Below are 17,864 nucleotides of genomic sequence, written 5' to 3'. Positions count from 1 at the left end.
GGGACCTTGAATTTAGTTTACCCCTATGATTAAATGGAGCCTGAAAAGGACAAGGTAGTACTTAATAAAAAAAAAAAAAAAAAAAAAAAAAAAAAAACAAGTTTATTTTGCGGGGCGTGGTGGCGCACGCCTTTAATCCCAGCACTTGGGAGGCAGAGGCAGGTGGTTTTCTGAGTTCGAGGCCAGCCTGGTCTACACATTGAGTTCCAGGATAGCCAGGGCTATACAGAGAAACCCTGTCTCAAAAAAATCAAAACAAAACAACAACAAAACAAGCTTATTTTGCTTGTTCCCAACACACTTACCTGTCCAACACAGCTCCGTGTGAGACACTGTGCTGAACGCAGGCAGTGTAAGGACTACCAGACAGGCTTTGTCCTTAAAGAAGTCACAGTCTGGTCGAGAAGACAATGAGTCAAGGATTCTAACTGTATGAGAGACAGATTTGAGGGCAGAGAAATGCAGAAGCAAGACTCTGGTTTCTTGGAAAACCGTTAAGTTCTTTGCTTCACAGATTCCCAACAATGATTTGTATGTATATGGCAAACACTCAGGGCAGAGTTTAAAAGATCAATCTACCAAGCTCTCTGTTTGAACAATCACGTCAGTTTTATGAGTCTATTTACTTATCCAAAAGATAAAATCCGTGAAACCTGCATCCATTCCACTGGGTGAGTCTAATAATTCACCGTGGCGGGCGGGGCGGGTAGGCGTGTGTGTGTGTGTGTGAGTGTGCGCGAAAATGAACCAGAGACAATGGATGCCACAAAGCAGGGTCTCTCGCCTGAATGGAAAGATATCTGCTGTGAGTAAGCCCACGTAAGACGTGAGAGAAGTGAGATAACCCATGCGGTCCTTGGGGAAGCAGCTTTCACGCAGTCTCCCGGTCTCACACTCCCGAGTCCCCCGGAAGTGCACCATACCAAGGTCCCGCCTCCGGCCCTGGGCCTGCCCCCGGCCCCGCCCCACCGCCTCTCGCGGGATCTCGCGAGTACGCCTGCGTCAGGTGCAGTCATGGAGGCGGAGGAGGCGGATGTGGATGTGGAAGGAGATGTAGCGGCGGCTGCACAGCTGGGGTGAGGCGCGGAGCTGGGTCCTGCGGGCCGGGCTGTGCTAGGCAAGGGTCGGAGGATGCGGTTGGCCGGGGGGTCCGTGTGGACGGCGTCGGGACCCGGGGTGCTCCCAGCCGGAAGTCGGCCGGATCCGGGCGTGGACCCAGTGCCCCTGGTTGGACTGTTTATCTCCACTTCCTGGGCTGCGATGGACAGTGTTTAATTCGGATTCCTACCTGCATTCGCGCTGTCTCAGGCGCCTCACAGCAACTTGAACACTGGCGTCTCGTCTACAGGACCTGACTTCGTAGACATTTAGTCCTGCGCCCGCTAGCGACCTGGTCCAGTCGTTTGATTCCTCCTTCTCAGAGCAAGTTGTTGAAAACTTGGGGGAAAGGCAGCTTACCCCAAAGGATGCAGATTTTAGAGTTGGACAAGTCATATTTGCCTTCTGCTTTTGCTCGTCCTGTTTACTGTCACTCTGACCGTGGTCAAGGCATTTGAGGCATTTCCAAGCAAGGCTCCGCTTGCTTGGAAACCAAGAATCACTTGTCGATCTTACTGTTGTAAGCATCGAATGAAATAATTACGAGAGATGTCTTAGCATATGGAAAATGCTCGGCAGATGTTTTCTTTGCTGTGTTAAGATAATGTAGTGAAGACCCGGTGAGGGATTTCATGCCAGTGCCTGCAGGACCAGCAGTGTGATTTTAAACTGAACCTGATTTGACACGTGCCTTTAGGAGGAAGCGGTATCCCTCCTTTTAAGTAATGGGGGCCAGATAGGACCTCACGTAGAAGCCAGGTACATTACCTGTAACTTGTCAGCGACTTCGTTAGAATTCTGCTGAAGTACATACTGTTACTAGTACTGCTCCATTTTCAGCCCATATAGTTCATTTGACAGGAGGCCTGCTCCACTGTAGACTGCCAGTCCTCCTCTATAAGGGACCAGAATAAGAAGCATTTTAAAATAGCCAGTGAGTTCTTAAAATGTGATGAAAATAAGGGGTTGTTAAGTTCATATAATTATTTTCTCAAATTCTCTTGGGCAGAGAAGTTCAAAAGTTACATGGATAGCCTGAGATAGCAATAACTCTTTACACCAGTATGATATATCAGACTTGAACAAGTGCTTGTGAGTTTGTGATGTTTGAGAATCGGTGAGCTCAGTGGGCGAGGGCAGTGTGGAGTTCATAAAGGAATTCACCTGGTGTTCAGTGACCATCACCTGAAAGCTTTGGCTCTGTGCCTCTCTCAAGGGTTCGTTTTAACTTTCCTGGTTGTGTTTAGTTTTTCGTCCCTTTTTCTTGTACCATTTTCTTGACACTTGAGACTACTGGTGGCATGTTGTAATGTTAACCTCATATGTTAGGTCTCAAAGAGACAAATGATTACCTGAGGTGCTGTATTACAGTGGACCTGGCCTCAGGTTCTTACAGCATCCTTCAGTCTTGCCTGTTGCAGGGTATGGCTGGCATACCCTGCCTCCTACCCTATTTTCTTTAGCCCTGAAGTTAGGCTGCTCTTCTCTATATAATCCAGCCATTTTGGCTCTCTGGCCCCTTTGGTCTGTCCTTTACTCTATTGGGCTGTCTCTTGGCCCAGGCAGCCTCTCTCTGTTGCAGCTTCTCTCTGCATTCTCTTTACATGGCCCAGTTCAGGGTCATATTCTCTCTGGATGTTCCCCACCACTGCGTATGCTCTCCCTTTTATCTATAATAAACTTTCTTCTCCGCCATACTTAGGAGCAGTCATGTCCTGTGTTTTCTTTCCTTCCCTTGCCTTTCCCCTTTTCCCCTTTCCCCCTTTTCCCCCTTTTCCTATTTCCTTTTCCCTTCCCTTCTCCTCCGCTCCCCTTCCTCTTCCTCTCCCCCTTCCCTCTGTCCCTCTTTCTTTCTTTCTTTCTTTCTTTCTTTCTTTCTTTCTTTCTTTCTTTCTTTCTTTCTTTCTTTCTTTCCATGCAGCATGCAAGCAGGAATAGGAAGGGTCCTCATGTCAGCCACTGCTTATGGAGCATCATTGACATTATGTGGAATGGTGCCCTGTAATGCTGGAGTTCAAATCATGTTGAGTTTAGTGTGCCAAGTGCCCCTTGAGGTATTGTGTTACAGGGGACAATAGCATTTAAGGAACTCTTGAAGATTTACCAGTTTTAAGCATTTACTGAAAGCTAGATATGAAAATCAAGCATTGCAATTTGGTTTTCTTTCAACTGTTATTTCTTCTCATCTTCCTTTTCTGAATGCTTTTGAACCCTCGTTGAGGAAATGTGTTTTGCCATAAGAGTTGTGCTCAGTGGCCATTCCTAGTGATATCTCCAAGCCTGGCATCTCTCCTAATTTCTGTCAAGTTGATGTTTTGCTACCCTGCCATTCTAATGTATAAACCTAACACTCAAATTCAACCTAACACTTGTTTTTATTTCCCTAAACCCTCACTGACCTGTGTCTGTGAGCTTCCGATCAGAACTCTAACTAGAACCTACCAGAACTTCTGTGTCTCACAAGTACCTCAGCATCACTGTATCAGCTTCCCTCTTTCAGATCTGTCTCTGAACTGTCCCTAGTTCAGTGCATGATGGCAGCATCCACACAGTCTCCAGGCATAGACCTGAACTCTCTCCTTTTTCCTTCTGTCATCTTTCTACCCCCCACCCCCAAAATCTGGTCACTTATTAAGTGTCCTTTCAGACAGCACTCTTCTTGCTCATACTGCCTTTTTTATAGATATAAATTATTGCTGTGTTTCTCTAGTAGTTTTATAATTATGTTCTCTACATCCAAATCTGATTATGTTATTACCTTCTGTTTCCAATAGGCTTTGATAAGGCTGGCCAGGAATTTGCCATATATTGGACTCCTGATCCTCCTGACTCTATCTCCTAAGTTCTGGTATTACAACTAAGTACTACCATGGTGGGTAGTTTTGTGATAAAGTCTTCATTCTTTACTACAGTCCTCTGTCCATTACCCATTTGTCTTTATTCATTCACCCAACTGTTGATTACATTCTGTGTCATCCCCTGAGTGTATATAGCAGTTGTGAAAATGAAGTCCCTGCTGTCATGAAACTATTAATTCTTGTTGGGTAGAACAGACATTAAACTTTATGTCTGTGTTCAATGAAGGTAAATAGACAAGGGTGAAGGAAGATGAGAAGCTGGCTTGCTAGCTTTTTCTCCTGCAATGACCCAGGTGTGAAACAAAGAGTTCCAGGACAGTGAAAGAAAAGGGGCAGATTCAGAATTGTGTCTTGCACCGCTAGGGAGATTGATGTTACAAGGGCTAAGAGAGGATACAGTGGAAACCTGACAGGTTTGAGAGGAAAGGTTATTTTAAGCTTAGCCATGTGGTCCTTAAGGAGATTCAGGTAGGTGTTCCGATGCATTTATTAAGTGTGAATGTTGCAAGTCCTCACTATGATAGACCACATGAAAATGTTTCTGCAGTGAACTTGAAATGATAGTAGGCTCTTGCACTCTTAGCAGACTTAACTGTAGTGTTTGTGTGTGTGTGTGTGTGTGTGTCTGTCTGTCTGTCTGTCTGTTGTGCTGCATTATAGTTCTCTCCTCATAGGCTGACAGGGCAGAGCAGGTATTGTTGTGTTCAAATCTTTGTTAAGGAAAGAAAGTGCTTTGTATCAATAACTGGCCAGGCCCTGTCTTATGTGATCTGTAGCTGAAAATGGATGCAATATCATTTATTTTTTGTATATTTTGTATTGCAGAAATGATGAAAGTACAGCATCAGTTTTTCAAGATCACTATCTTGATTCAACGTGGAGAAGGGAAAATGGCTGTCTTGTAAGTAAGCTAAGTCAGGTGACAAAACATTGCAGCTAGTTGCCCAGAGTGCCTCTTCTCCCTCTCCCTTTTATTATTTTGTTTGTTTGTTTGTTTTAACTAAGGCATAATTCTCCAAAACCACAGAGGTAATATATGGAGACACTTCCTTTAAAAATAGAGGAACCTGCCAGGCAGTGGTGGTGCATGCCTTTAATCCCAGCACTTGGGAGGCCGAGGAAGGTGGATTTCTGAGTTTGAGGACAGCCAGGGCTACACAGAGAAACCCTGTCTTGAAAAACCAAACCAAACCAAACAAACAAACAAAAATAGAGGAACCTGCCAGGCAGTGGTAGTGCACACCTTTAATCTCTGCACTTGGGAGGCGGAGGCAGGCGGATTTCTGAGTTCAAGGCCAGCCTGGTCTACAGTGTGAGTTCCAGGACAGCCAGGGCTATACAGAGAAACCCTGTTTTGAAAAACAAAAACAAAAAAACAAAAATAGAGGAACCTTTTTTTCTTCAACAATGACAAAATGATCTCTTGAGAAGTAAATTTAGATCCAGCTGATTTAGGGACAGAACTTTAGCACTTCACATTTGTCAACTTTGATTTCAAATGGAAGATGGATACACATCCTAGAGTTCATGTCTTCATGTAGCAGTAACTGCATGTTCACTTGCCATGCCAGACAGTAGGGTAGGTTAAAGCACTCCAAGTGCTGTCAAGACACACGTGGCTCTGCTAGTGTGGAATTCATAGATAAAACCCAGTTGGGCAGTACCTTGGCAAACAAACCATTTGTAGATTGTCGATTGAGGGAATCCTTAAGGGAAAGTCAATAAAGGACACTTGAGGAGGTGACATTTAACTTGAAATAAAATGGAAAAATGAATGGTTACATGAATTATAAAAATTAACATGCTAAGCAGAAGAAATAGTGAGTGCAAAAAGCACTGGCTTATGCTGACAAGTTTACATTTTAGAAGTGAACCAAGTCATTGAAGCATAGAGCCTTCAGTACAGACCAGTGGATTTGTGTTTGTCAGATAGGCTTTGGCTACTGTGGTAAAGAAAGGACTAGAGGGAGCCGTGTGTGGGGGCGCACGCCTATAATCCCAGCACTTGGGAGGCAGAGGCAGGAGGATTTCTGAGTTTGAGGCCAGTCTGGTCTACAAAGTGAGTTCCAGGACAACTAGGGCTACACAGAGAAACCCTGTCTCAGAGGAAAAAAAAAGGACTAGAGGGAATTAGAGCAGAAACAGAGGGACTGGTTAGGACCCATTTGTCATAATCCAAGCAAGGTTTTAAATAGTGGCTTAGCCCTGCATGTTCCAGAAGAGGTATAAGGGGACCAGTTTGAATTATACTTTAAAGGTATAGCTGTTCAGTAGATTGCATTTGGGGATGGAAGAGAAAGGAAAGAATCCACAGTGATTCCTGGCTGGTTAAATGGTAAGTGGTGGTTGACAGTGCTCTCTGCAAAGTTAGAAAGCCAGATGAGATACTGAATTCTGTTTTGCATGTTTCATTTGAGAAGCCAAATAGATATTCAAAGGTATTGTGTGGGTAGTGACTATAATAACATGGATCTTAAAGAAATTGGAGTTGGAAATTACATAGCTTTAAGAAGTGAAATGAGTATGATTATTTACTCAGGTTCTGGTCGAAGAAAAACAGTCTTGAGTTTTGGAAACAGGTTAAATAAATGTTTAGCAAAATGCCTGAAGCCTAGGAGTTTTTTTGTGTACGGTGGCCGTTAGTACCGCATGAGCTTGGAAATCCAACAAGCTTTACCGCAAGGTTTCTTTGCTTCCATTTAACATGCCACCAGTGCTTCAGATACCTTTGTGGACTGTTTATGCCTGTCTCAGGGTGATTGTGAAAATCAAAATGTATCTGTATATTTATCTAGTGAGTTGTAGCTGTTATTGTTTGTATCATGTCTTTCACTCAATGAAGTAAGATAGCTTTTTAAGTAATAAAATATATAGAGAGAGTTACACATGCCATCCTTTTGTTTTTAAATAGCCTTGGACTCTGGATAGCAGCATCAGTGATGAGAACAGAGCTATCATTGAGAAAATGCTGTTGGAAGAAGAGTATCCTTCATCGATTATGAGAAGAGTAAAGGTTTTAGGGCTAAAAAAAGGAATTGGTGCAAACATTACAGAAGAGGCCACTGTAATTATTAGATAAAGATTGTTTGGCCACAGATTTTGATTGTGTGTAATTTCATGTCACTTATCTGTGCAAAAAGCATGGTTTACTGGGAATCTGAGACTGACACAACATTTCTGAGTTTTTGTTGTTCGCCAACTCTGCATGCAAAGTGTGCATAAATGCTTAGGAACGGTAGAATATTTAAGTCAGAATCTTAATTCTAAGTCTCCCTTTTCACAACAGTATAAGCTAAAACTGAGAAATACTTATCTATGCATGGCTCAAGAACATGTGGAAATTTTCACATTACACTGTGCAGCTTACAAATGTTATATGAGAAGAATTTTAATGAAAAACAAAATAGACTGATTTTTATCTCAGAGTTTGTAGGTCCTTATCTGTGGCTCAGCAAAAAACTGTGTATCCTGCGTCAGTTTAACTTCGAGGCGCAGTTTTCTTATATATATTTTTCTTTTATATGTATCTTATATATGATAGGCTTAAACAGGAATTTCTGATTTTTCTGGCCTTTAAAAATTGATTACTAACAAATACTGGCTTATTTTTGTCTTTTCCATATTCATTTTACAGATTTCTGTCCACTATTGTTGCTGCTGTTGTTGTTGTTATTATTATCTATGTGTGTTTTTGTTTGCATGTATGTCTGAATCTCTTGTTCCTGGTACCTATGGATACCATAAGAGGTTGTCAGATCTCTGTTGAGAGCTGCCATGTGGTTTCTGGAATCAAACTTAGGCCTTCTAGAATAGCAGTTAGTACTCTTAACCACAGGTCTATTCACTATCTAATCCAGAATTTCTGTTATGTATTCCCAACTGCTTCTGTTTGAAACTTTGAAAATTTTTTCCGTATTTTTAATTGCCATTGGTTAGCCCCTTTTACCAAATATTACAGTTTCTGCTTAGATTATTTATTTAAATGAGAGGCACATATAATCTCCAATTTTCTAGTACCCTCTTTTAAAATAAAGTGAAATAAATGAATTTTTATAGCATAAACTCTTTTATAGTATATCTTATTTAAAGTATTAGCTTATATGGAAACATTGTTTCTTTTTATGTGTGTGTGTGTGTGTGCGCGCAGGGGTATGTTTGTGTGCACATGTGTATGCAAAGTCAGAGGTTGACTGTGGTTGTTTTCTTTATTCACTATCCACATTCTTTTTTGAGGTGAGAATTCTTACGAATGTGAAGATGACTGATTTGGCTAGGCTAGCTAGCCAGTCAAATGCTCTTGGGAGCCACTGCCTGCTGCCCGTGCTAGGATTGTGTGTACACAAACTGTTGTACCTAGCTTTGGACATAGAGCCTAGGGATCCTAATTATATTCTCATGATTGTATAGCAGGCACTGATTGAGCCATTTCCCCAGCCCCAAATGAAAACATCAGTGTTTCATAGTAAGTCTTTGGAATCTACAGTACATTTTATTTTAGCACTAAATATCAGTTAATGCTAGTTGTGTTCCAAATGCTTGATCCACACATGTGACTAGTAGCCGCCATATTGAACAGTGCAATTCTAAGTTATTGAACAGGTAGTCGCTTGTTCACTTCCAAATGTAGAAATAAGTAGAGTAAGAGTTACTCATAAGCATTTGAGAATAGAGAGAAATATATGTGTTTGTGTGTATGTCTCTAGTACATAGCCTAATGTATGACATGTAGTTGATATTTGTTAAATGAAGAATAGTTCAGACTTAGGGAAAAAGCTTTGTAGCAGGTTAGTTCCAGCATCTCCGAAGGGAGTTTCTTGGTAAATTTGATGTTACTTGTATTAATGTGTAGAAGAACTTGGTTCCTAAATTACCCTACACAACACATTCATCATTTTACTACTTGTATTTTAGAAATGAAAAGGATTGATGCTATTCTTTCTTGGCCACTTGTGGGAGGGAAGAGAAGGGAAACCAGCATTGCTGTGGTGCTGACTGTGCAGGAACTGTGTGATGTGTTTGCTGTGTTATTCCTACTGACACTATGGAAAGCACGAGCTTGCAGCCCTGGACAAGCTTGCAGCAGGATAGCTTTTGATTACATTTGATGTCTTTTACAAGTCTGTCTGCTTGATGTCACATAAGAATTATATGGCTTTAATATTGTTTAAGTTTCCTTAATAATATATAGGTATTATTTATCTAATAAATCACTTCCAGGAAAATTCTGGGTTAATCAAAAGGAGGATAATAAAAAATACACGAACAGGTAAAAATCAGTTTATAGTTCCATTAAAAGCTTTGAATTGCAGTTTTAGAAACTTACCAGTTTCCTGTTTTCTGTTTTTCATGTGCAGCCTGCAGAAATCATCAAAAACCATGTATGTATCTATATTTTTTAAAAACTTTTTATTTTAATGATGTGTGTTCCCTTTTATCTCTGTATGGTTATGTGTATGAGTGCAGGTGCCCATGGAGACCAGAGGTGTCCAGTCCATTGGAACTGGAGTTACAGGCAGTTGTTGTATCATGATATGTGTGCTGGCAACGGAATACTGTAACTACTGAGCCTCCAATCCCTTTTAAAACTTTTTTAGTTCAATTGAAAATTACAAGAAAAATTTTAAAAATAGATATGGTCAGTGGAAAAGCCCCCTTGATTCAAGAGAGGATTTTTTTTTTAAAAGATGGCTTTGGCTTTTATGCCATCTTTTATTTGCCAGGCTTTTAAGAAATGTCTTATCAGCAGTTTATCACATAGAAAAGAAAGGCAGTTTCCTAAAGATTTATGTAGATGCTGCTGTGAATTATATTATGAATTGAATTGATTTATGTTCTGTTTGGTAATTTTAAATGTGTTATGTGCAGTTTTATTTGGATCTGTGACTTATAAATATTGCCTAAGAAAGAGGCCAGGCATGCTTCTAGTCCTAATAGTCGGAAGGTGGCATCAGGATTTCCCCAAGTTCAAGGCCATCTTGCTCTATACAGTCCCAGGCCAACTAGGGCTGCATAGCAACATTTGTCTAAAAACTTTCTAGAAAACTTAAAGGTTTCCAAATACTGTTTTTAATTGGAAAAAAGATGGTCATTATTCATAAGTGAGCACTGAGCAACCTCTGCTTTTATATTTTGCTGAACAGCAAAGTGAAGTTAGTGAGAAGATGGGGTGGCTTGTTGAAATTAGAGAGCTTCCTTCGTATGCTTTAATTTCTTGTGATACAGAATTTAAAAGCAGTAAATGAGATGCCATAGTTTTGTGATTTAAACTCTTAGATTTTGGGAATATATTACTGCCTGGTGTTTACTTTCAGTCTGAAGAGATCTACTTGCTATCAGGCTGACTTCTTTTGATGTCTTTTAGTGTTGTGTTCATTCAGATCCAGGGCTTGTATTGTTTGGGCTCCTGTCATTCTGATAGAGCTAGAGAACAGGGTAAAGCTTACTGTTTAGGCACCAGCTGCCTCAGCTGCCTCCTTCCCCTCCTTCTGTAAGACTAGGAAGTCGTGGTTTAACAGCAGTTCCCAGTCCCCTTTCACAGGAGTTGCCCAGAACCATCAGAAAACAGGTATTTACATTACGATTCATAACAGGAATAAAGTTATAGTTATGATGACATAACAATGAAATGATTTGATTGTTGAGGGTCACAACAACATGAGGAACTGTATTAAAGGGTCACAGCATTGGGAAGAACCACTGGTCTATAACCTTTAGCTGCATAAATATGGAATGTTCCATTTCATTTTTTTTTTTTTTTTTTTTTTTTTTTGCAATTCCTCTTTTCCTTCAGGGTACATTCTCCTGCAAAACCAGCCAGTTATTCAGTAAAGTGGACAGTAGAAGAGAAAGAGCTGTTTGAACAAGGACTGGTAAATAGAGAAAATTTTAACTTACTGTAAAATTATTCTAGAAGCAAATAAAAAAAAATTGTATATTTGAATAGGAGCTGGATTCTTCCTTTTTTATCTGTTTGTCCTTGTGCATAATCCATACTTTTCACACAGATCTTTGAAGGCCAGAAACATTTTTTTGTTATGCTTCAGTGAAATCTCTTTCAATATAGAAGTTTAGAAGTATAAAAAGTGTATGTGTTGTGGTTCAGCTCTTGAAAATACTTCATAACATGGAAAACATTTAATAAAATAACCATTAACTTTTAAACTATCAAGAGTAGATTGTATATTTTTCTTTTAGGGTACATGTAACTCAGAATTAACCTGAGATGATTTTGAGACTGTATATATATTATTTAGGTAGTATATAATATTTATGGAAGGTTTTTGAATAAAATTGAATTATTAACATAGAAATTATGAGAAGTAAAATATGTATTTTTTATTCAGTAGCATTAGAGCTATGTGGTGTTTTAATACAAATATGTAAACTATCTGGAGATTTTTCAAACTTTTCAACATGTGATTGAATCTAAAAGTCATTTCACTATAAACCCAGTGTAGTAGGTTTGCTACAGGACACTTACTAGGTATTGTGGAATACAAACTCTGAGTTTAAAAGTTGCAATTAGTGCAGAAGGTGTCCAGTTGATTCTGTAAAAAAAAATTATATATACACATATATACGTATATGCATACTATATAGCTATAGATAGATGGATAGATAGATGGATAGATAGGTAGGTATATATAACTTACCTCACTTCTGGACTGTTGTAAGTTTCCAGAACTCCAGAGTCAAAGAAATGTGGGCTTTGATTTTCAACACATGGTCTAATAGATCAGGTTTCATTTTGTGCTTTAGAAATATAGATACATTTTCTTTTAGTTGTTTTCTTTAATGTGGCAGCAGCTTGAAATATTACTAAGTAAGGTACTATAAAGCAAATTTGTTTCCGTTTTGGTAACAGGCTAAATTTGGCCGAAGGTGGACCAAAATCGCAACACTACTTAAAAGTCGCACAGTTTTACAAGTGAAGAGTTATGCCAGACAGTACTTTAAAAATAAGGTAAGCAGAGTACAGATGCATGCCCTAATTAATGACGACATTTAGGAGAGTCGGTGAGCATAATTACTTAATGCAAACTGTAAGTATAGTCTACATTGTTTTGGTTTTGATTTTGTTGTTGTTGAGACAGGCTCTTAATACTCAGCTCAGTCTAACCTAGAGCAATATTACAATCCTGCTGAGTGCTGAGATTGTAGGCATGAATCATCTCCTCCAGCTAAGTAGTCTTATTGCTAAGAGTTTCTATAGTTAAAGTAGTAAATACTCATATAATTTTATGTGTGTACGTGAGCATGCATGTATGGCGTGGCAGGGATATGGAGGTGGGAGGACTCGGAGTAGGTTCTCTCCTTCTGCCATGTGGATCCTGGAGACTGAACTCATGCTGTCAAGCTTGGCTTACCCACTAAGCCCTCTGTCTGGCCCACTAGCTCATTTGTTTGTTTTGTTTGCTAATTTTTAAAATCACTTTGGGGCAGCTGTGTGCAGGCTGCAGCCAAGTGCAGCGCACCTGTGCTAATATATGTGCTGTAGAGTTTCAGCAGCTCTTCCTTGTTCTGAGTGATGCTGCTGTAAAGTCTAGAAAGCAGTAGTATTCCTGGGAGGAAATGGTAAGCAGCCTTAACGCTTTCTCCGGAAAATACCAATTTTAGAAATATTTGCACTGTGAGTGAAACCTGTGGAAATTTTAGAATTTAGGAGATAGAAATACTTACCAATGTAATTATGAAATCTGTTTACAAACAAAAGGGTTTTTATTATTGTTATAAAGAACTGTCTGAAAAATGTATTAACCCTGTTCAGAAAGATGTATTCATGGTCAAGTTCCTTAATTTTTCAAATAATTTGTTCTGTATTTAGCTGTGTACATTTTTTTGAGTTAGGGTAGTTCATTTTTATCATACACACACACATGCACACATATATGAATGTTGTGCCTACATGAATCTGTTTACCACAGTGTATTCAGTGTCCTCAGAGGCCAGAAGGGGTTGGGCATTGAATCCTTAATTGGAGTTACAGGTGGCTATGAGTCTCTGTGTGGGTTCTAGAAACTGATCCTGTCCTCTGGAAAAGCAGCCAGTACTCTTTAATTGCTGAGCCAGCTCTCCAGACCACTGTATTCATTTAAGCTCTAGAAGCATAATTACATAAAAATTGGAAGTGCCTTAAGTGAGATCTTTTTTTCCAATGTAAATAATGTATTCTACTAGTTGTGCTTTATTCAGTATAGCAAAAAATTGGAATTATCCTAGTTGTTCATCACCAGATGACTGAATAATGAAACTTTGATATATATATATCAAATATATACATATACATATATGTGTGTATATATATATACATATGTATATCAAATATATATGTATGTGTGTGTATTTGTGTGTATATATTATTAAGCAAGACCACATTCTCTCAGAAAGAGGGTGTTGTCTCTCATATAGGCAATCTAGGAAATTGGGTACAACATAACATGTAGAAAAGAGCACAAGAAAACACCAAAATTCTGTCAAGTAGTCTTCATTTTTGGTGGTGGATAAGAGCATAATGTATTCAGTCGTGAAAGTGTAAAATCCAGTGTGAAGCTCCACAGCTTCAGGATGGCTGTTCTGACTATGTGGATGTTCACTGAAGTGTATAGACTTTGGGTCTGGTTAATTGGGTCTAACATTGAAACTTTGGTGTGTGATGTTTATTTTACTTGGCAAGTTTTTTTTTTTTTTTAAATGTTTATAAGATTTTTTTAAAATCAAGTGAAGGTATGTATGTCTGTTAACATGTACTTAGTTTAAAAAATATTTTATCTATTTTGTGTGTGTGTGTGTGTGTGTAAGGTGATTAAACTTTAAATCTTAATATTATGTGTGTGTGTGATTTTGATTCTTTATAAGGTAAAGTGGGATGTGGAGAAAGAAACACCAACTCAGAAGAGCAGCAGTGATCTTCAGGTTAAAAACAAAGATGACATGACGAAGGCGTGGGCAGCAGCCTGTTTAAGGGGGCGTGCTGATCCCTGTCTGAATGCTGTAAAGATTGAGAAGTTATCTGACGATGAAGACGTAGACATCACAGACGAGCTGGATGAGTTGACTTCTCAAACATCACAGAATTCTGGCAGCCATCTTACTTTAGATGTTCCTAATAGTAAAATGTATACGACCAATCAAGGAGAATTATGCCAAGAAGGTCCATTAGCTAAGTCTTCAGGAGAGTCTCTTCAGAATGTGAAGCAAGGTGAAGCAGAAGCATGTTCAAGCTCAGAAATTGCATCATGGGCTGAAAAACAAAAAAATACTGACAAAAACTCAGTTGAATTAAATGAGAAATACAATAAACTGGTTGAAGAATACACTCTACACAGAGGAGAAGTAACAGAGGAAGCCAAGCACTCGCCTTCTCCAGAGCCCTGTGAGAGGCAGGACTCAAGTGGAAATGAAATGCTTTTGCCTCCTTGCCAAATGGAGGAGGAAAACCATGAAGGAGAAGAGCTTAAGCCACCAGAACAAGAAGTTGAAATAGATAGAAATGTCATTCAAGAAGAAGAAAAGCAAGCGATTCCTGAGTTTTTTGAGGGGCGCCAAACCAAAACACCAGAACGCTATTTGAAAATTAGAAACTACATTTTGGATCAGTGGTAAGAATTACATTGTACATGTTCTGAAAACTTGATACTCTAAAGTATATTGATTCAGCCCATGCAGAATTGTGGATTTGCTAGAGATCCAAAGAGCTTTTGCGTGTCTTCCTTCAGTAGTCATGATTTAAAGTTTCTCATAATGGACCTCTTAAAAACTTGGGTAAGCATGGTCATCCATTGCTATCCCAGCACATCATCCCACTGTAGAGTGGAAGCCTGGCAAGAAGGGAGTGACCATATTTTTTAGGTGGCAGCAGTTTCTTGGGGCAGTGTTGGGAAGCTTTAACTATAGAACATATTGTCCTGGGAAAGGAGAGACTTTCCAGTTTTCACATGTATTTCAGAATAAATAAGGACAAACTTAGAGACAGGAATATAGTTAAACATGGCTATAGTGCAGAAATTGTCTGAAATAGCTCTTCAGTACTTGCAACTTTGTGGAATGAGCACAATTACTTATTAAACCAAAACCCTACCCTCCTTATTCATTAGCCTAAATACCCCGAAAGTAACTGGACTTGTTCCTGATAGCTTAGTAAGCCTCCTTTAAGCATCCATAGTTGCTATTACTGTTGTAGAGAGCTTTCTAGTTCTTTGGGTGGGAATTCTGTGTTGTCCTTTATTTTCTCCTCTATCAAAGGTTTCTCTGTCCTGTTTCAGTGGCTTTCTGCTAGAAAGATTAATATGCACATTGTTAAATAACTCATTTTACTTAGATAACATTAATTTACTTGGCTTTTAAAGCCAGCCATGTTCTTTAAAAAAAAAAAAAAAGTTTGCTCCTGCTTTTCCTCATCAGCGCTAAAGAACCATCTTGTAGCTAAGGATGTCGTTAGAGTAAGGAATACATAAGAGAAACAACTGACGTTTACCTAGTGCTTTGTGGTTTACAGAAAGCTGCCCTGGATCATCTCCTCTGAGTCCTCACAACAGTCCTGTGAAACAGCAAATGGGATCTTTGCTGTTTGAAACAGATTAGCACAATTCTCAGATAGAGGTTTAGGGTACCTGCCTTCGATCTTTCAACCAGCCACTGACCCACGAACTGTGTCAGTCCAACTCATTCTGTTATTCCACATTGCCTAGTTGATAGCTTTTAAAGAGAAAGTATAAAGTACAGAACAATATATAGGTGGTAATTTTTTTTTTTAAAAGGGAAGATAAAGTTTTAAAAACAAAGAGACCTACCAGACCTTTCTTTTCCATGAGAACAGGTACAATTGGTTTTATTTAGGGGTTGTGTTTTTATTAAAGTGTTAATAAACTGTTAATAACATAATTTGACCTTATTCTACTACATACCATACATTATATTTAAACTGACTTTAGTTCCCTTGACTTTCCTTACAAATGAAAACCAAGTACAGAGAGGATGAAGACCTGTTTACAGGTCCCATGAGGTGTGAGGGCAGCTTCAGCTTCAGTGTTGGTTCAGTAAGCTCTTTAAAAGAGCTGTAACTCCAGCCTTACCTTCTACTCCTTCAGAGCTTCTGGGGTGCTGGCTCATTGGCTCTTTGGTTCTGCTCAGGGAAGGTGATGTGTGTGGCGATGCTCCTCCCTGTTCTAGCATCCTGTATTTGTTTTTGTCATACAACTTAATACCACTGAAAATGCTACCATTTTGTGAATTGTCACCTACCATAGTCCTTTAAGAAGGCAGGGAATGTGAAGATGGTTCTGTCTGTTTTATCAAGTGCCCACTGCTTAAGATAGTGCTTAGAAGACAGAAGGCATTTTGTTGTTGGAGGAAGAAGATTGAGTGTCTTTGGTGAACAGACATATTTACTATCTAAGTCATGAGTAGGTCTGTTGATTAGAGAAGACAGATGTAGGCAAAGCCGGTTCTCAGACACCTGACATCCTTTAGGAGCTGTGCTCTTTTCTACATTCCTGTCATGTTTGCATAGTTTGTGTGCTTTCATGAAACACTGAAGTCTCAGCTTTTCTGTGGAAGTTATAATATTTTCTATCACAATTATTTTCACCTTCTATGGACCTTGCAGATTTATGGATTTTAATTTTGTAGGTTTAGCAAGGCCTTCCCCAAGCACCCCGATCTAAAGTAAAGTAGTCTATGCCTGTTTGTTTCACTGTCTCCATTTAGGCTTCTCTTTCTGCTTAGAGCTATTGTTTGATAACAAAAATAGATATTATGCCTGTATGTATTGATAATCTCCATTGGAATTTAAGGTCTTTGAAAGTAGGAACTTTTCATTGCTCTTCTCCCAGACTCTTGTTCCTACAGCAGTGTCTGGGACATGGAACAGATACTTACAGAATAAAATGTGAACAAGTCATGTCTGTGCAGTCAGTTAAGACCTGGTCAGTGTCTGCATCTGGATCTCACCACTTCTTCATGTTAAGTAGGTGCTGTAGTGATTCTGGCCAGCTTGTGTGCTCCCTTCTTAGATGAGATTGGTAAAGTCGTTCTCATAGAATTGTGAAAGTTGAGCCTGTCTACCTAACAGTGCAGCATTTGGCTGATCAGTAATTGATTTCTAATATTGTAAAGTTCTCTGTTCCTGTTCAAAGTACATTAAGTAAATAAGATTATTGTATGAATCTTTAATTTCATTGGCAGTTTCTTGATTTCCTTTGGAATACCCTAGAATATGTGTATTTGTTTTCCTTTGTAGAGTAAGTTCTTACAATTAAAAATAAATATACAATACTTAAGTATTTTTTGAGAGAGCTAATAGTTAACAGCATTGGCAAAGTTGGGAAAACCTTGGGACTAAGAGTGTAACTCAGTGTTAGACCAGCTGCCCATCAGCAGGAGGCCAGTACTGTAAAAATGGAATGGTAGGGGGTGTCTCAGTACTAAGTCTCCGAATTCCCAAAGTGCTCTTTTATTCACTGATGCAGATGTGAATTGGTTTTGTACAAAACAAGCTTCTAATTTCAAGGTTAGGGGATACCTGGGATCTGTGGGGCTTAGTTTGGGGGAAAGAATACTTGTAACACAATCATTCTTACAAATACTTGTAAGTTGTTGAATCCTTTAAAGATACTTTATATGTGAAAAAAAGGACACTTGGGTATTTATTTGTTACACAGTTAGGTGTTGAGTGAAGGTAAAATTTTAATATATTTCATATAATTAAAAGTTTTCCCCAGAAATCCTTTTTAAAATGTCTATTCATACAAAATAATTGTACTTCCATCTCTTAATTAGGGAAATATGCAAACCGAAATACTTAAATAAGACCTCAGTACGTCCTGGCCTGAAGAACTGTGGGGATGTTAATTGTATTGGACGGATTCATACATACCTCGAGTTGATAGGAGCAATCAATTTTGGATGTGG

At 39.1% G+C, this 17,864-nt stretch overlaps 1 protein-coding gene across 5 annotated transcripts in view; it reads left to right on the top strand.

Moving 5' to 3' along the window:
- The first annotated feature begins 1,010 nt into the window (after window positions 1-1,010).
- Mysm1 (Myb like, SWIRM and MPN domains 1) overlaps window positions 1,011-17,864 on the top strand; it is a 33,985-nt gene continuing 17,131 nt past the window's right edge. For 2 of the 5 annotated variants that reach the window (XM_029476116.1, XM_021160769.2), the window contains exons 1-9: window positions 1,011-1,076; window positions 4,782-4,857; window positions 6,868-6,938; window positions 9,145-9,222; window positions 9,311-9,334; window positions 10,747-10,825; window positions 11,821-11,919; window positions 13,812-14,554; window positions 17,733-17,863. In XM_029476116.1, the coding sequence (XP_029331976.1) occupies window positions 1,015-1,076; window positions 4,782-4,857; window positions 6,868-6,938; window positions 9,145-9,222; window positions 9,311-9,334; window positions 10,747-10,825; window positions 11,821-11,919; window positions 13,812-14,554; window positions 17,733-17,863 (1,363 nt within the window). In that variant the 5' untranslated portion in view covers window positions 1,011-1,014. Of the gene's footprint in view, window positions 1,077-1,099; window positions 1,858-3,888; window positions 3,971-4,781; window positions 4,858-6,867; window positions 6,939-9,144; window positions 9,223-9,310; window positions 9,335-10,746; window positions 10,826-11,820; window positions 11,920-13,811; window positions 14,555-17,732; window position 17,864 lie in introns of those variants that run through there. The other 3 variants (XM_029476118.1, XM_029476117.1, XM_029476119.1) reach the window with 3 other exon arrangements.

The sequence above is a fragment of the Mus caroli genome, chromosome 4 (genome assembly GCF_900094665.2).
Source record: "Mus caroli chromosome 4, CAROLI_EIJ_v1.1, whole genome shotgun sequence".
Taxonomy (NCBI): Eukaryota; Metazoa; Chordata; class Mammalia; order Rodentia; family Muridae; genus Mus; species Mus caroli.
The sequence above is the reverse complement of the archived record's forward strand: the minus strand, read 5'-3'. Positions and strand labels throughout refer to the sequence as shown.